This window comes from Lissotriton vulgaris, chromosome 4_1 (genome assembly GCF_964263255.1).
Source record: "Lissotriton vulgaris chromosome 4_1, aLisVul1.2, whole genome shotgun sequence".
Taxonomy (NCBI): Eukaryota; Metazoa; Chordata; class Amphibia; order Caudata; family Salamandridae; genus Lissotriton; species Lissotriton vulgaris.
This window is the reverse complement of record NC_141691.1, coordinates 928,217,486-928,241,176: the sequence shown is the minus strand read 5'-3', so window position 1 is coordinate 928,241,176 and position 23,691 is coordinate 928,217,486. Positions and strand designations below refer to the sequence as shown.

The 23,691-nt window shown below is 45.6% G+C and overlaps 2 protein-coding genes across 2 annotated transcripts in view; one reads left to right on the top strand and one right to left on the bottom strand.

Moving 5' to 3' along the window:
* Window positions 1-23,691, bottom strand: part of LPCAT1 (lysophosphatidylcholine acyltransferase 1) — a 550,146-nt gene that overhangs the window by 153,204 nt on the left and 373,251 nt on the right. The window lies entirely within an intron of this gene.
* On the top strand, window positions 10,231-14,198 carry LOC147722736 (uncharacterized). The gene is made up of 2 exons (XM_086966583.1): window positions 10,231-13,699; window positions 14,125-14,198. The coding sequence occupies exons 1-2, from the start codon at window positions 10,312-10,314 to the stop codon at window positions 14,196-14,198; spliced, it is 3,462 nt and encodes a 1,153-aa protein (XP_086822709.1). The 5' UTR covers window positions 10,231-10,311.

Sequence of the window (23,691 nt, the reverse complement as noted above, 5' to 3'; positions counted from 1 at the left end):
AGAGCACGAAATAAGGGACAGCGCGCATATGCAGCCCGAACCCCAAGAGATGTACCTGAGGGCCTAACACATAAGGCAGAACCACGGCCCGATGGAAACGACACATGAACAGGGGTAAGCTCTGTCACATGCCCCTGAGAGAAGTGACAAACAAAACAGGTGATGGACAGAATGTGGATCAATGTCACACATTCACCCCAGTCCAAAGATCTGGGCCCAAATCCATCGTTTTTTTGCACTCCACACCACCCTGGGTTAGACAATGGCGATATGCAAATCAGCTCTGACCCTGTGCCCCATGGGAACAATCCAGTCCGAACTACAAAAGCCATGTCCTTCCCAGAACGGAATCAAGCATCCGAGGACCGGCCCGGTTTCGAGGTAACACCTCTCATCAGCCCGGCTAGATTGACTCCAGTGGTGTGGAGTGCCTGGGACCCACGTCTGAGCATCCCCAGCGCACTTAGGGCGGAATTTGCAAACAAAACAGGTGATGGACAGAATGTGGATCAATGTCACACATTCACCCCAGTCCAAAGATCTGGGCCCAAATCCATTGTTTTTTTGCACTCCACACCACCCTGGGTTAGACAATGGCGATATGCAAATCAGCTCTGACCCTGTGCCCCATGGGAACAGTCCAGTCCGAACTACAAAAGCCATGTCCTTCCCAGAACAGAATCAAGCATCCGAGGACCGGACCGGTTTCGAGGTAACACCTCTCATCAGCCCGGCTAGCTTGACTCCAGTGGTGTGGAGTGCCTGCGACCCACGTCTGAGCATCCCCAGCGCACTTAGGGCGGAATTTGCAAACAAATCAGGTGATGGACAGAATGTGGATCAATGTCACACCTTCACCCCAGTCCAAAGATCTGGGCCCAAATCCATCGTTTTTTTGCAATCCACACCACCCTGGGTTAGACAATGGCGATATGCAAATCAGCTCTGACCCTGTGCCCCATGGGAAAAGTCCAGTCCGAACTACAAAAGCCATGTCCTTCCCAGAACGGAATCAAGCATCCGAGGACCGGACCGGTTTCGAGGTAACAAAGTGAAGCAAGCCTATATGAGTCCCCCTCAGCGGCCATTTTGAAGTCAGGCACGCTCCATTGGCCAAGCTTAGTCCTGACTGCGGCAGCCATTTTGAAGTCAGAAAATATACTAAAAAGACCCCCGAGGCCTGCAAAAGTGACATTTAGCGGCTGCGGACGCCACTGAAGCTTATTGGAAATGCACCTGCGCCCCACCATGTCAGACCCTGACTCTTCGCAGCAAGTAGTGCCTGTCCCGGCACACAATGCCCCGCTGCCTGGACTGATGCCCATGGGAGTATCATACCTGTGCCCCCCTGAGCCTCTACCATTGACGTCTGGTAGCATCAGGGAGCCTGCGTGGAAGAGCTGGCTCAAGGACTTTGAGGATTTCATGAAGGGGTCACAAGTCGGCGACTCCGACCAACAGCTCATAGCCCTACGCAATCTTGTACGTAAAGACATTGGAAAAATCATTAAAGACCTACCGTCGACCAGCGCTGTGTCATATGAGAATGTGAGAGACGCGTTGAATAAGAAGTTCCTTCCCAAACAGAATCTAGATTATGAGCGCTACACCTTCAACATTGTGTCTCAGGAACGAGACGAACCCATGGGCGACTTCATCACCCGCCTCAAGCGTCTAGCCCGCTATTGTAAATTCAACAACTTAAACACGGACGACGCGTTACGTCTACGCATCATTGACGTATGTCAATCTGACTCACTACGCCGTCGATTTCTAAAGAAACACTACACTCTAGATGAAATAGAAGAACTCACCCGCATTATTGATCAAGCCGAAGAGCACGCACAAAAAATGGAGGCCAGTAAATCCGAAAAAACAGAACAAGCCCTCCGCGTGCACTCTCACACAGAACCAAGGCGTCGCTCAGACCAACACTCATCAGGGAGATTCGCAAGACAGCCTTGTATTTAGTCGCCCTGAACAGACACAGAACAGTCACTCAGCCATTGAGCAACAATGCCATCGATGTGACAAAGACAACCACTTTCAAGCTGCCCGTCAAGTTCGTCGCACAGAACCAAGACTGACCAGACAGACCACAGGATCACGTCAGAATGCAAGGGCTGTACAAGGCCGGAGAGACGACCGGACGAGCTCGTCCACATCCAGTACCCAGTTACACAGCTCTTACCAATCTCAGCGCTCAACATCCAGAGAGTCAACCACCCTCACTCCCATATAACAGGACAGCGACAAATATGTATGTGTGGTGGCAGACCCAGATAGACTGAAGAAGTACCTGTGACTCCACATCCGAAAAAGAAGTCATTCGGCCAAGTTCATTTTAGACACTGGTGCATCGCTCAACTATATCTGTACCACCAAATACCAGAGCATGAATCCCAAGTCAAAACTAGAGCCAGCCGCAGTGCAGGTCTACACGTGGATGTCCAGAGAACCATTGCCGTGCTTAGGGCGATTTCCTACCATGCTGACCTACAAGGACAGGAAAATCCAAGCGTACATTCACGTGATCGAAGTTCCTGAAGCAGCAGACTGCCTCCTCACTTTACCAACGGCAGAACACCTGCAGCTAGTCGAGATCCTATACAACGTAGACAATTCGCCAGACATTGTCAACAAGTTCCTGAAACTGTTCAACGGTCTAGGGTAGCTCGCCCATTACAAAGTCAAGCTACACATAAATGAGCAAGTGACACCAGTGGCACAGCATCACCGGAAAGTGTCTTTTCACTTACAACAAGTGGTAGATGATGAACACCAAGACCTACCAAAAGCAGACATCATTGAGAGATTAACTGGACCCACTCATGGGTGTTCCCTGTAGTGGTCATACACAAGAGGGGCCAGGACAACAAAATATGCCTGTGCGTTGACATGCGAGCCCCAAATACAGCCATCGAAAGGGAGCGACACCCAGGACCTCACATCAGTGACATGATCACACGCCTGAATGGAGCAACAGTTTTTTCGAAACTAGACCTCAACAAGGGATACCATCAACTTGAATTACATGAACGGTCACTTTACATCACAACATTCCCTACACACCAAGGACTCTTCCCCTATAAACGCCTCAATTTTGGAATCTCCTCTGCTACGGAGATCTTCCAGGAGGCTGTCAGACGAGTGATACAAGACATTCTAAATGCCTTTAACTACAGCGACAACATCCTGGTGTTCGGTGAGAGCCAGAAAGACCACGACAAAGCACTGGACCAGGTTTGTCACGCCCTCCTCACCGCCAACCTCACACTCAATCAGGAGAAATGTGAATTGCACAAGTCGACCCTCAAGTTTTACAGCCACATTTTCTCAAAGGAGGGCATGAGACAGGACCCTGACACCCCACAACCTCAGACAAGCATTGGCGTAGCCAATAGGTCTCGCTTTTGGGACCTTATAAGTGTTTAGTTATGCAGCATAATTTCCTTGGTGCAACAACATCAACTGCTGCATGGCTAAACACTTATAAGGTTCCAAAGGCGAGACCTTTTGGCTATGCCAATGCTTGTTAATGGGTGAATTTGGGCACTGGGGTTGTCTGTGCCCATGGATGAACTGGTGCAAAGATTGGGGAGTACGTCGATCAATGTATGGGTGATTGGATTGAATAGTCGGCCATGGGATTGAATAGCAGTGTTTGAGCCAGTGGGTGTATGAGTGAGTGACTGGATGGGGTAGGTCATGGATGGCTGGATTGGGTGTATGAGTGTATTGGATTTTCTGTGTGTTGATGAGTTGGAGAGAGACTGGATACACGAGAAACAGAGAATGAACATGAGAGGAAGGAAACAGATATAACCCGTAGGCTTGAATAATGATATTTAGACATCAACAGAGGTAACAAGGGAACAATAAACTCTTAAAAGGATTTGGCCTCGGTTACCTCGCTTGATCTTGCTCATACTGCTTCCTTTCCCTTTTAAGCTACATTTTTGGAATTTTTACAACCCAGCATGAAACCGCAACATCAGTATTGCTGAGCAAACCGTTAAATAAATAATTCATTTACAAAGCATGATCTGTTCTGAATATGAAAATAACTTGGTAAAAAGGGATTAACATTTTGAACGCTGCAGAAAGCTCGTCTGGGAGCGGAGACGCAGCCTGTACAGTGATGACATATAGAATTACGCCACTATAGCCGTGTATGGGGTGCACCCTGGGTGTTTAGCCCCCTCCTCTCCCATGGGCAGCAGGGATGCCTCACTCACAGCCTTATGCCCCCAGACCAGGCAGGGATATGTTGACCTACATGCAGATCACCACATCCCTTGGATGGCAAAGGACAACGCTGCACCCAGATGGTCTGAAACCAGTTACCATCCCCTTAGTGGTCAGTATATTGTTTTCGTGAGTTGTAGGAGATTCATCTGTTATCTGGTCAACATCATTCCAAAACTGATCTTGCCTCGGAATCCGGTTTCAGCCCACAGATTTACATAGTTTGCATTTTTGAGCTACAGGGAGCCCTATGATGGCTTGTAACAAAAGCAGTGTGTGCAGCAAAAAGGAAGGCGCCGTGTAATGGCTTGTAAGAAAAGCATTGAGTGCAGGAGTAAGGAAGGCTGTGCGATGGCCTGTAACAAAAGCAGTGGAGGAGTAAGGAAGGCGCTGTGTGATAGAAGCAGTGCATGCAGGAATAAAGAAGGCACCGTGTGATGGGTTATAACAAAGCAGTGTGTGGCGGGACGAGGAATACGCTGTGTGATAGAAGCAGAGATTCTGGAACAATTTGGTTCTATAGAGAGTGTTGTTTCAATATTGGGCTAATTGCTGTTTATGACAAAAGTTATTGGGCTCCCCAGCTTACAGCAAAAGCAAATGCCGTAGGAAGATCATCTTCAGCTCTACTCAGTTTTGCACGGTGCCTAGGCGGTAAACCCTGTGAGGCTATTCTCTCTATTTATAAAGTAAAAAGTCTGGCGATTTCGACATATGGTGCCGCCATCTGGGGGTATAAACAAAGTGATGGGGTTCAGAAGGCCAAAAATACATTTTTTCGCTTACTTCTGTCCCTCCCCCAATCTACTGCAACTTTTGCTATTCACCAGGAGCTGGGCATGGGATATGTGTCCGATATAGCGAGTATGGTCCCTTTACTTTGTTGGGTTAAAACATGGTTGAACCCGGAGCTTACACTAAGTCACCAGATCCTAAAAGATTGTCTTACTTTATTTAGAGAGAGTTAACGAGATACAGTCGCTGTCCTATATTAAGGTAATGTTTATGAAATTGGGGCGCCCAGAATTATTTTTAGAGCCTGAGGGAATTGTGAAAGCTGATGTCAGGTGGGTTAAAACACATTTTCTGAATTTAAGAGCACAGGAACGAGAGGCAATAGAATTAAAAAAAACACTGGTTAGGGCGCATTTTTTATTAGTTACATCATTATCCATAGAACCATATTTAAAAATTGTTACCAAACCGTTCCATCGCTGGTTACTGACTAGATTTCGCTTTAACCAGATCCACCAACTTTTGGTGGACTTTAAGGGATGGAGTAAACCAGAGGATGTAGCTCTCTGAAATTTTGACTGCTATTCATTTCAGGATACCACGCACTTTACATTATTCTGTGCTTTTAATACAGACATCAGAAAAAGATATATAATCCCACTGTTAAAGGGTAAAGGTTTCCCACAGGTTAAACCAGCATTATTACATTTACAAGTATTGAATAACCCATGGAATATTTTTCATATTGCAAATTATTTTGCATCAGCTGTCCGGATGAGGAAATTAAGACGCACACTATTGTTAGAATTATGAATTTTAATGCTTTTATAAATTCTCATGAAATTGTCTTTATTGAGAACTTTTTGTATTTTATAATTGTGTCTCATAAGATTGTGCCTATGAATATATTGTAAAGCATACTTTTATGATTTTAACTAATCGAATAAAGTGGTTTTGACTTGACTTGGCTACTCTCACTTCGTTAAAATGGTGACATTTGGGGGTAATATTTATTTTTTGGAACAGCAGCTGGGGAAGAGTGCTTGGGAATTGGGTTCATGGATGGACGGTTAGCTAACGCTTGGTCTGGTGGGAAAAAGCACTGTTTTTCGAAGAATTTGCATTTTGACATTAACTGGACCATGCGGAGGAGTGGAATGGGTGTGGGAAGAAGGACAAGGCTCTGCTTGGGGTGAAACTGCAGCCACGGTTAGGCGCTATATACAGGAGTGTTTATATAAAGGGTTTAGTGTGCATTGTATACATTACGAAGATGGGCAGAGACTGACGCTGGCTAACAGAACAGGGGTCTTTTCTAGGCTAAGGGAGCACTATCCACATTTTGGGGTACATTAGTGATTATGGCTAAAAAAAAGGAACACATAATCGCTTTTGTTTACAATGCACATCACATAGGCAGTTTAAAGTATCACCAAACACAAGGCATATTTTGGGAGGTGCTTGAGGAAAGAGAGGGGCTCAGAAGTTCCTCTAGAACAGGATGGGGGTCTCAAGAATGGAGGCTATTTAGTCCCGGGGCACAGAGTATGTACTCAACACACAGCCCATCTCCAGCAGGCGGCTGTGTCAGCGGAAGAGTAGCCCATCCCGTAGTGCTGTGGTGGTCCCCATGGAATTGCCGGAACAGCTCCTGCTTCCCCCAAAGGCATTGGTGCTGAGCTAGCTGCACCCCTGGCCAGAGGCGGGGGTGACCCTTCCTCGCCACCCAGCACTAAAAGAAGGAGTACATGCATATCTGGCGCTCGAAGCGGGGGAAGCTGCAGTACCACAATGCAGCGCTGCACAGGCTCGGGATGTGGCTGAAGAGCTACCCCACACGCTTGAACTCTCAGCTCTCGGGTAGGCTCTCAGCCATGCCCTTGACCACGCAGTCCATCAGTGACTCAGGCAGTTGCGGGGGCCAGGCGGGCGGTGACGAGGAAGAGCCGGCTGGGGGCCTGCGTTGCAGAGTTGGGTATGGCGGCGAACAGAGCTGCTTTACGGGGGTGTGAACGGGAAAGCAGCGATCAGGGAAAGGATGGCCTAACAAACACGACTCCACGTGGCAGCAGTTGCACTGATTATAATAAAAATATACTCCTTGGAAAATGCAAGCACGGCGTTCATTAAGCAGGTGCTGTGCTGATAAAGAAGCCTGAGGCACACCCAAAAGAACAAGCATTGGCAGTGTGTGAAAGAAGCGCTAAGCGGCGGGGAGGGGAGGGGAGGGGCGGAGGAGCGTGAAAGCAATCAAGTAAGAGGAAATACAGATGGCGCCTGATCGGGCGCTGAAAGCTGGTGGTTGCGCGCGTCCACACGAGCGCGAATGCAAGCGCTAGGACAGCCAAAGCAGCTTCTGGTAGCACTTTTTAAAGCCCCTACTAAATGTCTCGCAGAGCAGCGCATGCGCTGGCTCTAGTGAGACCTAAAAAAGGGGTATGGTCAGAGTGTGGGTAGGAAGCCCGCTCGCGACTAATAGTTTCCATGTCTGCTTACTTGTGGACCTTTCTTGGCAACATTCGGGTTACCTCTGCACCAAAAGGGTCAATCTGAGACATATAAATTAACCTTTCTTGGTTACATTCTGCCACAATAGGCCCATCTATGACATACTGTATGGCTTTCTTGCAGCCCATATAACAGTGCCTGCAGCAGCCATATTTCAGCCATTCTTGGGACATTCTTTCTGTTCTTGGCATAATAGTGCCAACCCATGCCACATTTTGGGATTTAGTATGACATTCTGGCAGTGTCTGGCTCAGTGGACCATCCTTTACATTCATTGGGCAATAATGCAAACCTTCCATTTATCCCAAAGTAACCCGTTCTTGATGAATTTATGCTGAAACACTGTTGCATTTCTAAGTTAAAAATACAATACATAAAATGTAAAGAATTAAATAATAAAACATTAACTTAAATAACTTATATAAAATAATGCAAAAGAATAAGAACGCTCGTAGTAATGTACAAATCCACAGCCAACTCCTTAGTGGCCACAACCAAACAAAAATCATTATTTTACAAAAAACATGGGGTAATTTGTGTTAAAATAAACATGTATAGTCTCTCTTCAAGTAGATAAATCAAAGCCGCACAAATATCTGACACAGCCAGCTGGTATAAGAACTATGCAAGTGCAGGATGTGTGCACAATGAATTTGATTTTCTAAGAGCATCGCCTGCAGAGGCTTCCCTTGCTGGGAATAGACTGTCACTTCTGGCCGAATTCTGAAAGAGAAATTTGCATAGATCTAAACAATGCTTAATTCTGGTCTGCTGCTGAAGGGGGTTAAATAGCTGGGTTCAATTTAAAATCGGAGCTGATAATATATATGCAATGTGTATATGCACACACTGCTTTTAAATCCCATGCTTGGAAGATGTTGGACCTGGCCCTTTTTGCAGGGTTATCCCCAAACATTTTGCCTTCCTCCTGTAGTTTTCTGGTCTCTTTTTTTGTTGGTTTTAGGACTACTGACCAATACTAAAGTACAAGGGCTCCCTGTGTAAATTGTATTGGTGATTGGTTTTGATTCACTAGTAAGTCCCTAGTAAAGTGCATCTTGTGTGCCCAGGGCCTGTAAATCATGTGCGAATTGTGGGCTTACAGCACTGAGTGTGCCAGCCACATAAGTAGTCCTGCAAAGATGTCTCAGACCTGCCACTGCAGTGTCTGATTGCAGTTTTAAACTGCCTTTAAGAACTGGCAAATGCAACCACTTGCCAGGCCCAAACCTTCCATATGTAAGTCAACCCTAAGGTAGGCCCCAGGCAGCCTCATGGGCAGGATGCAGTATATTTAAAAGGTACGACATGTACTGGTGTGTTTTACATGTCATAATAGTGAAATACTGCTAATTTAGTTTTTCACTATTGCAAGGACTATCTCTCCCATAGGGTAACACGGGGATTGCCTTGAAATATATTTTAAGTGCATTTCCCATTGGGAGCAGATAGAGATTTGGAGTTTGGGGTTTCTGAACTCACAAGTTAAAATGCATATTTTGGTGAAGTTGGTTTTTAAATTGCGTGTTTGAAAATTCCACTTTTAAAAGGTATGAATTTTCTTGCATAACCATTCTGTGTGTCTGCCTGTCTGTAGAATACAAGTCTAGGTTGTCTGACAGTTGTGCTCTTGTGCATTCACTCTAGACAGTTACACCAAGGGAGCGTGGGTATGCCTTCCATATCATGATGGCCCATCACCAAGCTGATGGGTCTTTTTGAGCTAAAGTGGTGGGAGGAATTGTCACTCACACCTGAATAGGGCTGTGCCTGTCCTTACACAAAGCGATCTCCAACCCCCTGTAGTGCATCTGGAGCTAGATCAGGGAAAAGAAGAGTCTTGTGCACTAAAATGAATTTCTTTTGAGGTATGCCTACTTCAAAGGCAGAAAGGGATATAAGTATTGGACCTCTGACCAGGAGCGACTCGTGCAGGTAAGAGTGGCAGGGCGGGGGGAGTTTAGGGGGAGGACTTGACTGACAATGGAAAATTCATTATTTATTTAATTTCCCTAGTTGTGTGTCGATTCTATGTCAGTCCACGGAGGCTCAGATTATGCTTCTCTTCACTTTACTGACATAAAACAGCAGCCAATAAAAACTTTAAACTGGCATGACCCCGGAAGGACAACCCCCTCCAACAGTATGCACCAATCACTATCAAGTCCCATGTATAACTGTCCATGTTTATCCATACGACCTCCTCTTTCTTTGCTGCTGCAGCAGCGAGTTAAGTGCCCTTCTATTTTACTTCTTTCTTGGGGGTAAGGTGTGTAAGGGCGGTGGTTGTAGACGGCGCGCGCGTCTGTGATGATATGTGCTGAGCGGACCTCCGCTCGTGGTTGAGGTGTTTTGGTGACTTTGCGATTATTGCCTTTTTTCCGGTTTTATTGTTTGTTGACCCGCGCGGGCGTTTTCTGTTGTCGGCGCGTAGCGGGACCGGCGGTGTACCGGTAGGGGGCGGTGGAGCAGGAGGAGGCAGACGCGAGACGCTCGCGCGCAGGAAGCAGTCGAGCCCGGCCCCCACACGCACTGCGCATGCGCGAGGAGCCGACTTTCGTTTTTTTCACTTTACCGGCTCCTCACGCATCGCGCTTTCAGACTGCATCAATCCTGGCCTCAGTAGAACGCTAACGGAGCGCATCCGCATTAGAGCTCTGCTCTAGGGGAGCTTACAGTGTGCAAATAGGGGTCTCCTTCCACCTAATATTCAGCCTCATTGCCTGTAGTGTTTTTGGTTTAAGTTTGTGTGTGTGTTGGAGGCTCCCCTGGGCTACTCCCCCCCCTTGAAGCTCCTCCACACCTCCCTGCTTCAGAGCTATGGCGTACTACGCCGAGGAGGATAACCAGTGGGCAGATTACGATGAATATGTAGACTATGAGCCTCAGGAAGAGCATTTGGAGGAGAATTTGGTAGAGGCCCTGGATTCCCACGTCCAGGGGTCAGTGAAGACTGCACTAGTCCAGGCTCTTAAGCCTTTTGCTAAGCCCCTTAAAAATTATGGAAAGAGAAAGTTCAAATCTGCCGGGATGGGCGGTACCTCTTCTCAGTCCTCGGCCCAGGTGCTGGCCCGAATGGCCAGGAATGTCCTGAAGGACCATGGCTCAATGGCGAATGACACGTCTGGGGATTCTTCCCCGACCCCGCCGGATTCTTCTGATTCGGAGGTGGGATCAGTGGCCCCCAGAAAGAGATCTAGGAAGGTGAAGCACACCCAAAAGGCGGACGATGGTCAGGTACCCAGGAATCTTCTTTTTAACCCTAACAATATTGTGCACCCTCGGTCCACTGAGTGGATACCGTGCCCTGAGGTGGCACAATATGTGAGCAACAACCTGCGTCAGGGTTTCGATAATGGAGTGAGGGCCACGTTGCGCTCCGAATGCCCCAGGCCATCCTTGACAGGGAAGGTGGCTGACACACCGGATTTAGATCCCACAATGGCGGCGTTTATGCGCAAGTTTGCGAAAGATCCAAAGAAGGGGCTGGATAGAGCATGGAGAGGTGTCCAGGACAAAATGTTGGATATCACCGGTCCCCTAACGAAGATTCTGGACGCGGCGGTGATAGCCAAGGATAGGAATGTGCCGCTGAATGTGTCGGAGGTTCTGGAATGGGCACAGCGGGCCATGTGCTTTTTAGGTAATGCCAATGTGGCTGTGTCTACAGAGCGGAGGCGCTCTTTTCTTATGAGACTTGACTCCCAGCTGGCGGAGATGGCCCCTTCCGAGCCTGGTGTCCAAGCTAATGGTATGCTATTCGGCGACAAATTTGTCAGGGAGATGGGCAAATATGTTGCCACCTTCTCCGCATTAGACAGGGCCCAGTCCAACATCAAGAGGGTTCTCCATGGTGGTGTTTTTGATAGGGCCGGACGCCCAAGAGGTCGAGGGTCCGGCCGAGGTTATGCACAGACCTCACGTGGAGCAGAGCAGAGGGGCAGAGGTAATCGACGCCCCAACTTCTACCCCTCCCGTGATAGAGTAGGTCGTGGCAAGGGTCAAAGGGGAGACTATCGTGGACAACAGGCGAACTCAGGAGACTACTCCTACTCAGGTACGACTTCTATGCCCATCGGAGCATATGGTGGGGGGCAGACTGTCACTTTTTCTCCACAGGTGGCGCCAACTTACGAACGACCCTTGGGTGTTACAATCGATACAGGGTTTCCACATAGAATTTTATGCCTCCCCGATGCAGCGGCGGAGACCAGGTCCACTGTGTTTTTCCCAAGCAGAGCAGAGTTTCATCGATGCGGAGATATGCTCCTTGATCCAGAAGGGGGCGATTGTAGAATCCTCCCCGCACGAGCTAGGCTTCGTCAGCACCGTCTTTGTGGTCCCGAAGAAGGACCAAGGGTATCGACTGGTGTTGAATCTCAGGGAGTTCAATGGCTGGGTCGTTTATCGACACTTCAAAATGGAGGGGATACACCTCCTGAGAGATATACTATTGGAACAGGATTGGATGGTGCGTCTGGATTTAAAAGACGCCTATTTAGCAGTGGCCATCTATCCCCCACACAGGCGGTTCCTGCAGTTTCAATGGCGCGATCGGTGGTTCGAATTTTCCGCCATGCCCTTTGGACTGTCGTCCGCCCCATGGTGTTTCACCAAGCTGATGAAACCCATCGTGCAGACGTTGAGGGAACGGGGTGTTCGCCTCATTATTTACCTCGACGACATCTTGATTTTAGGTCAGTCACCGGAAGTGGTGTCGCTCCATCTGTCGTGGACGATCCACCTCCTTCAGGACTTGGGCTTTCTCCTGAACATACAGAAGTCGATCTTGCAGCCTTCTCAGGTGATGGAGTTCCTGGGTTTCCAGGTGGACTCGGTGAAAGCTCAATTACTCTTGCCCCTCAAGAAGAGGGTGGCGGTGAGGAAGGAGTTGAGGAGAGCGCTTGTCTCTCCGACAATCTCCTTGAGGACGTTGGCACGCCTGGTGGGGCTTCTGGCTTCTTCGATCCAGGCGATCTTTCCGGGTCCTTTGCATTACAGGGCCCTGCAGCGTTTGAAGGCCTTGCATTTGCGCAAGGGACTGACCTATGCCCAACAGATTTCTCTTTCTGCGGAGGCACGTACGGAGATAAACTGGTGGTTAGAGCATATGGATGCGTGGAACGGCAGAGCCATTTTCGCGGCCACCCCGGAAGTGGTGATAGAGTCGGATGCCAGCCGGTGGGGCTGGGGAGCCCGTTGCGGCTCGGTGGAGACCGGGGGCCGGTGGTCCCGCGAGGAGTTGAGTCTCCACATCAACTGTCTGGAACTCCTGGCGGGTTCTTTTGCGATCCGCACTCTGTCCCCTCAGGGAGTTTCGTGTTGTATTCTCCTCCGCATGGACAATGTGTCCGCGGTACGCTACATAAATCGCCTGGGAGGCACCAGGTCGCGTCTCCTAGCGGAGATAGCCAAGGACTTCTGGCATTATTGCCTGGCCCATCAAATTTCGGTGACGGCCGAATATATTCCGGGGTCTGCCAACGTGACGGCGGATTGGAACTCTCGATACTTGAGGGATGCGAGCGATTGGAGGCTGCACCCTCGAATCTTCAGGGCATTGAACCACAAATGGGGTCCGTGTGTGGTAGACCTTTTTGCCTCTCGGCTCAACAGGCAACTTCCCCAGTTTTACAGCTGGCGCCCGGATCCCTTGGCGATCAGCTCGGACGCCTTCCTTCAATCGTGGACGACGGGCATTCTGTATGCGTTTCCTCCTTTTGTCATGATCCCGAGAGTTCTGGCTCAGGTTCGGAGGCAGAAAGCGGAATTGGTCTTGGTCTCACCGTGCTGGAAGGCACAAGCGTGGTTCCCGGTGGCAATGAGTCTCACCTGTGCAGCGCCAGTGCAAATTTCGACGTTCCCGGATCTTCTCACGGACCCGGTGGGTCTTCCCCACCCGCTGGTCCTTCAGAATCAGTTGTCCCTCATGGCGTGGAGACTTTCCGGCGACGTTGGCAAATGCCGGGAGTTTCAGAGGACACTCTCTTTTTCCTATCTCAGGCATGGGCGCCTTCCACCCACAAGCGATATGAGTCAGCTTGGAGACGATGGGTTGGTTGGTGTAACGAACGGCAGGGGGATCCGATGGGATCCGATATTACTGTCATAGCGAATTTCTTATCGGAACTGGCGCGGTCTGGTCTGGCTTATCGAACTGTGAATAACTTCCGATCGGCGATCTCCGCGGGGCACCCGCATGTTGACGGTAAGCCCGTTGGGGAACACCCTTTGGTGTGCAGAGTAGTCAGGGGGGTCCGCTTAGTGAAGCCCCCTCTACCCAGGTATACTGAACTCTGGGACGTGTCAGTGGTCCTACGTTTCTTGGCGGCCTGGCCAGCTAATGAGGGCCTGTCTCGCAAACAGCTCTCAGCTAAACTTACACTTCTCCTCTGCTTGGTCTCATGCAGGCGAGTGTCGGATATTCGTGCCTTGGATTTATCAGGTAGAGTATTCACTCCCACGGGAGTTTCTTTTACGATCTCAAGACGTACGAAGACTCATACAAAATGTATTGCTTATCCTGCATTTCCTCACCACAGTAAACTATGTGTAGTCAAATGTTTGAAGGTGTATGAGGATTGTACTAGAGAATTTAGAACTGGTTTTGGTCAACTGTTGATTTCATTACAGAAACCTTTCCGCCCAGTCACCAGTGCGACTCTGGCCAGGTGGGTTACCTGGTTATTGGACCTGGCGGGTATTGACACCTCTAAATTTGGGGCTCACTCTGTGAGGGGGGCTATGGCCTCAAAATCTTTTGGTGCCGGCTCTCGGCTTCAAGATATCATGACTGCGGCAGATTGGTCTTCTGATTCCACATTTAAAGTGTTTTATCATAAGCCTATTGTGGATGTGGCCTCGGTGGTGGTGGATAAACTTTAAACTAGCATAATCTGAGCCTCCGTGGACTGACATAGAATGAAAAATTGTCTAGCAGACGCGACAAAGAATTTTCAATTCTATTAAGGACACGGAGGCGAGGATTATCCCACCCGGGCTTGCAGGATGGTATTTCATGCAATATTGTATGGTTGATGAATTATTGTACCCACCCGAATGATTGTTATTGGCTTGTTGTATTTCCAAGTTCGGGAATAGCCATTACGACTTATGTTCTTGTTTCAGGTGATCAGCACAAGCAGACATGAGCTGAACAGTCTATGATCTGGATATCTGTGACGAGGTGCAGGAGATGCCTTCCTCGACGTTGGATGCGATGGTTGCCACGTTGGCCTCCGGTCTTGTTGGACTGATGATGTGTCGCAAAGAAAGAGGAGGTCGTATGGATAAACATGGACAGTTATACATGGCACTTGATAGTGATTGGTGCATACTGTTGGAGGGGGTTGTCCTTCCGGGGTCATGCCAGTTTAAAGTTTTTATTGGCTGCTGTTTTATGTCAGTAAAGTGAAGAGAAGCATAATCCTCGCCTCCGTGTCCTTAATAGAATTGAAAATTCTTTGTCGCGTCTGCTAGACAATTTTTCATTCCCCTCCAACCCTGCCCCCCACTCTTACCTGCACGAGCCACTCCTGCCTCTGACACAGTGTTAGTATATAGTACTTAAATAGCACGAACAGTGCCAGTAAGATACCCTAATTAGCATTTTATGTTCAATTCCTGTCCTGCAGGACTAAAATGGACAATACAAACACATTGTGGAAACTGCAACATGTTGGTCTAAAATTAGTCTGAAAAATAGGGATTAGACAATTATCCTAGGCCCAAGCTACTAATTTTGTTATTAAGATTCTGCACTGCCTACACTTCCAACACAGCGATAAGGAGGTAGTTAGCCCAATCTGAATAATCACTTTTTTTAAAATGGATGTTAAATCAAATAATTCCAAGAAATAAGAATCATTGGAAATAAAAAGCTTTGGATAAACTGTTGGAAGAGCCAAGAAACCCTGTAGCTGGTATCCACTTTAAGATTATAGTCAGGCGCCCCCTCAGTCCTACACTTTGAGGGCAGTTCCCGGACTAATGTGAGACAGGGGGACAGTGACGTCTGGGCAGGGTCATGTAAAATTTCCATCCCTATTATTCAGGTTAAATAAAATCCCTCAGCCAGGAGGGCAACATATAGATTACTTGCACAGACCTGCATGGAAGGCTCTAGCATGCAAGAGACGACCCCCGTTTCATTCTGTCCAGTGAGTTAACATATGTCTAAAAATCACATAAAATCCCTTCATACAAAAAGCTCAGTGATTTGTATCCACAGGGACTCACTGCTTGATATAGTATGGCCATTCGTAATGGAATTCTGGCTAACCCTGGCATAACATGCCATAGAGAAGGGAAGGCCATTGCATAAGAAAACAAAGTCTGCTTGTAGCAACTGTGATTCCTGCTGACAAGTAGCCTGCAGTGTTCAGACAATTTTGCCCTGGTCAGTTCATGAGCAAGGTCTACCATGATAACTCTAAACAGAGTCTGATACAGTGCGTCTACCACAGACAAAATAACTGATTTTGGAACCTACAGAAAGAGTTGAATGACAATATTTAGATACTAAAAATGTTTTGGAGTAACTAAGGTGATAATGATGCGCACCCTCTTCCCCTTTAGTAGCTAATTCTTAACATTTGCATAGGAAGTTTACATGGTCCTGCGGTACAGCTCTTGTGGAAATACTATGGTACCTCATGGGAGGGCCTTGCTGGGAACCTACTGGGCTCACTGGCTTCCGCTATGAGTGGCACTTTATAATATTTTTACACACATATTCAGGACACAGGGACTAAGTTCCTGTGTCTAGTAATGGTGGCTGCACCAATTTTCCTCAAAGTTGCGACCAGCAAATCAGATTGCTCAGTTCCAAGGGACCACTACTGATTCCTCAGTACATACGCTTTCTCTCGCTAGACTTGTTCCCTCAAAACGTCCCAGGAGGAAACTGGAGTGGATTAATATTTTGGGTTAAGTTTGATGAAAATTAATAAAAAATCACCAATGTTCTTAGCAAAACAAAAAAATCGCTCTATTTCTATAGAAAATAAGATAGAGACTCTTTCTCTCTCTCTCCATAAGAAGAATACAACTCTAAGGTCGAATCAGACACAATAGGTTTGTGTACATAGGTGATACCTTGTCAGGTGCTCACATTATTACATGTATACTTTATGTTTTAAAGACATGATTATGTGTATGGAAATATGCAGTGCCCATGAAATAATGTCCATATTAGGTTCTACATTTGGTTATTTATATGATCACACATACCAGGTATTATGGAACTGATGGTATTGCTTTCCTTTGTGCAGTAGATAACAAACTTTATACTGGGATTCATTCTTTATTTATATATGTTATGACTAGCCTACTGCATATAGAAGTTGGCAACATTTTATGCCAGAAGCATTCTATTATGAAGCTTTGGATATCATTTAACATTGTTCTTTATTACCTTATTTTTCAATGTTTTTCATGAGTGATGCCTTACAAAATCATTATAGCCACACAGTGGATTTTCTAGTTCTGTCATTGTGGTCTAGTTCTATAACATAAAAATTTAAAATTGCTCCAAAATCTAGCCTAGGAAATAACTCCGGAATCAGTATTTAGTGACTGGAGAGAGACAATAACATAATGGTGGTCTTGGCACATCTATGGGCAACACGGTTTCACTCTACTATTTGTATCTTATGTAAGAGGAGTACCTGAGGTTGTGTGCAACATCACACACACATATGGAGCTGGAAGAGGTCAGGTAAAATAAGTGACAAGCCATAGTGAATCCCGACTAACACCATTGTACAATGCTTTTTATAGGTACACCTCTCTGGTTTCGTTTTATAATGTTAAATATAATTTTACACACACATGTGAAATAACATAACTGCACAATCTGTAATTTGGTGAATGGGACCACAGCAAGGCAGCAATTATGAGACACTTACAGACAGCAAGGTGTCACCCGACTATTTTTATTTTATGTTCCGAGAATGATGAAGGTCGTATTTAATATAAGCATACATTTGGACTGGAACATACGATACAATAAATGAATCCAAAATGGCATGAACAAATGAGCTGAAATGTTGTTGAGCCTGTATGTTTATGACAAAGGGGTCGGAATTGTGGAGATAATGATCCCAACTTGCAAATGCAGAAGGAAATATAAACAACAGCTTAGGATACCAGCCTCTCAAGGCACCTAATGTATGGATGGATCTTTATTTTTAGGGGAATCCAGGTATAAAAGTTTAGAAGTGAGCAATGTATAGGAAAGAAAGAAATCATTCACTATTTCCAAAAGGTGCAAACAAAAGGCTAATGAACTATTGATTGTCCATCCATTATCTTCAAACTGAAAGTGGTGAAATGGCAGTAATTGTTGAACTTCACGGACATGTGAGGTGAATGGGAAACAAGTACTTGCGATATTATTCCTTAAGGTACTTAATGTACTGTTACTTACCCTAATTTACTATTTGTCGACAATTTGAAGGCCTTAATCCCTGCTATTTGTTTTACACTCCTAAGGCCCACAATGAAAATGGAGCCTTGATGTTTAGAGTAAGCAAATAAGGAAAAACAAGACAACAGTTCAATTTGTCACTCGCAACCTATATGATGGAGAAAGTAGATGCTATTGAGGTAGAAAAGGGTTACGGTGCACTTTGCAATTTTCAAATTATGAGTATATCATTCTGGTACCAGCAGGACACAACTTTCCATATTTAAGATATATGTAATGCTCTAAAACATCTTATAATAGAGTTATTGATAAAGGGACACACCTACTACATTTACATAAAATTTGTGGGATTTTAGACATTAGTTACTTTATATAGGTTTGGTTATTCAGATATTTACTATCAGAATATAAGGAAAGCAGAAACTACATTTTTTGGCATTTATTTTTGGTAAAGAAGAAATTATTTTAGGCAGAGTACTGGTGGTGGGCACTAGATGTAATTGTATAAATAATGTTATTGATTTTCAACATATGAATGTTCCTTCTAGCACAGAGGACTGATTAGATTGACGAAACACAGGTTGGCTGAATTTTTAATGACAGATTTTATATAGTAAATGTGTACAGCTAGAGTTGTGCAGGCCTATTGACTGAAACTAATTAGCTTGCCCTGCAATACAGGTTGGGGGAACACCAACATCATTATAAAAAAATAAAATAGAGACATGAGGAGATGAACTTAAGAGTACAAATACAAGAGAAAGAGAAAAATATATGCCAAATTCTTACTATAAGTTGACTCCAAGTGCTATGTTAAAAATGGTACTAAACAATTTTTAGTTTTTAATATTCGGTCTTATAAAAACAAGTTCAGAAATTTGACACTGCATCTCTTCTCAGAACTGTGGTATTTTACTTCCTCCAATAGAAATAAAAACAATGGATCAATATCAAACAGAAACCAGACGTTAAACCTGAATGCAAACAAATCCAAATGCAAACAAGTATTGGAAAATCCAATAGGTCTCACCTATGTAAGAGCTGTTGGCTTTTCCAGTTTGGGTGCTGCTCACTATGGCTGAAAGTTAGTGGTGTGTCGTGGAATGGCGAACAGTGGAGAAGAGTGTCATAGAGTGCAGTAGAGCGGAGTAGCAAAGAGTGCTGTGTATTGAAGTGCCATAGAGTGGAGTGGCATACCATGAAGTGGTGTAGAGTGCATTGGTGTAGAGTGCTGCACAATATAGTGGCATAGAGTGCAGTGGCACAGAATTCAATGGTGTACAATGCAGTGTAGTAGAATAAAGTGGCGTGAATTAGAGTGTTGCATAATAGTGTGCAGGGGCTTAGAGTTCAGTCATGCAGAGTAAAGTGGCATAGAACACAGTGGTATAGAGCGCAATAGTGCAGAGTAGAGTAGCAAAGAGTGCAGGGGCGTATAGTGGTGCGGTGTAGAGTATAGTATAATGCCATGGAGTGCAGTGGCATAGAACGCAGTGGAGTGCTGCAGTAGACAATAGCGTAGAGTGCATTGGCACAGACTGCATTAGTGCAGAGTAGAGTGATGTAGAGTTCAGTGTTGCACAGTGGCAAAGAGTGAGTGGCGTAGAGTGCAATGGCGTAGAGTAGAATGGGGTTGAGTAGAGTGGGGTAGAGTGCAGTGGTGAAGAGTAGAGTGGTGTGATACAGAGTGCAGTGGTGAAAAGGAAAATGGTGAAAAGTAGAGTGGAATGGCATAGAGGGGACTAGTATGGAGTGCATTGGTGTAGAGGGTTGCAGAGTATAATGACGTAGGGTGCAGCGGCACAGAGAGCGGCTGCAAAGATTAGAGTGCAACGTTTTTGGGGGTTTTTAAATACCTTTATTGGCATTTTTTCCCCATTATAAACACAAGATTTTCCAGGTACAGACAATCATATGGCATATACAATACACTTCATGACATATATATTGTGCCAGTTACGTACAATTGAGGTTTAGCTACTTTCCCATGAACGATGATGTATCTAAGAAGCAATATTTCTCTTACACCTACAGTCTGTACCTTAAGTTATGTGTACTCAATGGAGTTACTTGTACCCATCTGTAAAGATATACTTTTCTTTCAATGAACATCTAACAAACTTTAATAACCATTTTGGTTGTGTGTCTCCAGGTCTCTCCCCCAGCCCGGGAGGGTGGGGGGGTGGGGGGGGTCATGTGTGTGTTTCCCGGGGATATGGGTTTGTCCAACTTAGAATTCTTGTCCAATGGGGATTTCATTAGTTCTCCCGGGGAGTGGGGAGGTCTTTCCAGTAAGGAGGGTCTAAACCCAGTTGTGGCTCCCTCGCTATTTCTTGTTCACTACTTTTCTTTGACTGACCCAGATCTATCTTCCTGATGATCCACTGCCTCCTCCTTCCCTTCTCCTTCATTAGGCCCATGACTTGCCTACCACTCTGTCAGCACCTCCGTCCATAGATCTACAAGAGGGAGTCTGCCGGTCCCCCTTGTATCCTCCATTAGTAATGTTCTGTATTCTGCTTTAGTCCAAATGTCTACACTGTTCTCCTATGTCCCTATTTGGGGATTCATGTGTGCTTTCCAGTGTTGAGCTATCTGTCTTCTCGCTAGGATCAACGCCAGGTCAATGAATCTGTAGCCTATTTTCCTGGCTTTCGGTCTAGGGAACAAGCCGAGTAGGCCGACTTAGAATGTGTTCGAGAGAGTACGTGGTAAAGTTTACTTTATCATGTGCTGCACCTTCTCCTAGAATTCTCTCAGGTTTACACATTCCCAAGTCATGTGAGCAAACTTCACATCAACCAATCCGCTTCTTGGGCAACAGTGGGGAGGTCTTTCCAGTAAGGAGGGTCTAAACCCAGTTGTGGCTCCCTCGCTATTTCTTGTTCACTACTTTTCTTTGACTGACCCAGATCTATCTTCCTGATGATCCACTGCCTCCTCCTTCCCTTCTCCTTCATTAGGCCCATGACTTGCCTACCACTCTGTCAGCACCTCCGTCCATAGATCTACAAGAGGGAGTCTGCCGGTCCCCCTTGTATCCTCCATTAGTAATGTTCTGTATTCTGCTTTAGTCCAAATGTCTACACTGTTCTCCTATGTCCCTATTTGGGGATTCATGTGTGCTTTCCAGTGTTGAGCTATCTGTCTTCTCGCTAGGATCAACGCCAGGTCAATGAATCTGTAGCCTATTTTCCTGGCTTTCGGTCTAGGGAACAAGCCGAGTAGGCCGACTTAGAATGTGTTCGAGAGAGTACGTGGTAAAGTTTACTTTATCATGTGCTGCACCTTCTCCTAGAATTCTCTCAGGTTTACACATTCCCAAGTCATGTGAGCAAACTTCACATCAACCAATCCGCTTCTTGGGCAACACTGTGTTACATCGTCTCTTATGATGTTCGGTCTATGGGGTGTCAGGTAAACCATGTGCACATAATTGAACTGTATCACCTTAAAGTTGAAATTTCTGGATACCCGTCTAGGGTTTCCAATGCCTGGCTCCATTCTTTGTCCGTTAACTCTCTCCCTATAATCTCATCCCATTTTCTATGGGTGTGGGGCCAGTGGTTTCTTAAATGAATCTAGTAGTGCCCCATATAGCCATTTGTTCAAATGTCTAGCCACCCGTAAAGTTATCAGCATCTGTAACACCCAGTGTGTTTGTGATTCCTGTGAGTTACTGCGCAACAAGGCCCCAAACGTCCTGGTCAGAGAATAATAAGTCAGAAATTGTCTCCGTGGGAGATCAGTTTGCAACATATGGTCATCTGTGGGATTAACGCCCCGATATGAAAGCAATACCCCATTGTATTTATCCCTGCTGCTGTCGATTAGAGTGCAAAGTTATTAGCAAAACAACAAAAGCTCTTCCTAAATAAAGTATGACCTAAATATAACTGTGTGTGTGTGTGTGTGCGTGTGAGAGTGTGTGTGTTATTGTACAATATAATAATTGTAACCTTAAGAAGATAAGAGTGGTGCAGAGTAGAATGCAGTTTTTCAGAGTAGAGTTCAGTGTCATAGAGTAAAGTGGCACAGAGTAGAGTGCAGTGGAAGAGAGTGCAGTGGAAGAGAGTGGTGCAAAGTGCAGTGGAGTAGAGTACAGTGATGCAGTGTAGAGTAAAGTACATTGGTATAGAGTGCAGTAGTACAGAGAGGAATAGAGTTCAGTGGTGGAGAGTGCAGTGCAGCAGAATAGTTTTGTAGAGTGCATTGGTGTAGAGTGCAGTCGTGCAATGAAGAGTGCAGTGGTGCAGAGCAGAGTTCAGTGACAGAGAGCAGCTGTGTAGAGTGCAGTGGTATAGAGTGGAGTGGCATTTAGTGCAGAGCCATGGAGTAGAGTGGCATAAAGTGCAGTAATGTAGAATAAATTGTTTAAGAGTGAAGTGGTGTAGAGTGTAAAAGTGGTTTAAAGAGCAGCGGCATAGAGTGCAGTTGAAATGAGTAGATTAGAATAGTGTACAGTGGATTGGCGTAGAGTGCAAAGTCATAGAGTTGAGTGGTACAGAGTAGAGAGTATTGACACAGAGTGCAAAGGCGTACAGTGTAGTGTTGCAGAGTGGCATAGAGTGGGGTGGCCTAAACTGGAGTGGTATAGCGTGCAGTGCCAAAGAGTACAATGGTATACAGTAGAGTGGTGTAGAGTGCATTGGCATAGAGTAGAATGGTGCAGAATAAAGGGGCGAAGAGTGAAGTAGTGCAGAGTGCAGTGGCGTAGAGTGGAGTGGTGCAGAGTAAAGTGCACTGGTTTGGAGTGGTGCAAGGTAGAATGGTGCAGAGTAGAGTACAGTGGTGTGGATTAGAGTAGAGTGGAGTATGAATGTTTTGGTAGCACACTGTCATTACAGACAACACATTTGCAAGTGAAATGGCCATTACATTTGCACAGACATTTTAAAATAATACTATACAGCACAGAAATTACAATATATGGAACTGGCAACACCTAGTGCATTGATTTGTTTTGATCATATTTGTTTCCAATACACTTCAGATTTAATGAAACGTGTGCTTCATTTGTACCTTCCTAATTCTGATATTTTCTGAAATAATTGCACAGTGCATTTAAATGTTTTGTCCTAGAAAAAAAACATTTCGTATATATATATTTCGCACCACTGTATCTTTTTAATAATGTTATCTTCTTCCTGTTGTATTTAAGATGAAATGTGTTTTCTTGTCTGTTTTATCCGAAATTGTCATGATTTTAAGTAATTGAACAATAAACAATCTTCCTTCCTTTCCTACCCCCAGTATTCAGCAAGATTGTCACATAAATCCTTTCAATTTGAAATCAGAGAAAGAAAAGGAAACAACAGGCTCCCTCGAAGACAGAGCCTGACATTTGACTTTGGTCTTTGAATGCACAGCAAATGTGACAAGATAAGAATAAGATTTGCAGGCCTGGTAACAGAAAGGAGCCCTCATGGAAGAATGCAAGGAGAGGTAGTGTGAAAAGGCACTGCTCCTTAGGAGGGACAAACTCATGCTGAAAAGCCAGTGATTAGAAAGCCAGAAAATGTGAATTACAAACCACTAGGACAATGGCAAGCAATGGGCGGAATCCATTCCCAGGGAAGCTTTATAAATGTCCCCAAGATGTTTTTAGCAAACCAGACAGCTGCGATGTCTGATAGGCCTGTACCTAAAAAGGACGGTTACAGTACATGAAACACATTTTCTTGCTGAAATATTCCATAAAAAACAAAAAGTGCTGTAGTATGCAAGACAGGTCCTGCTCTTTCAAGGTAAAATAATCCTAAATGATTCCT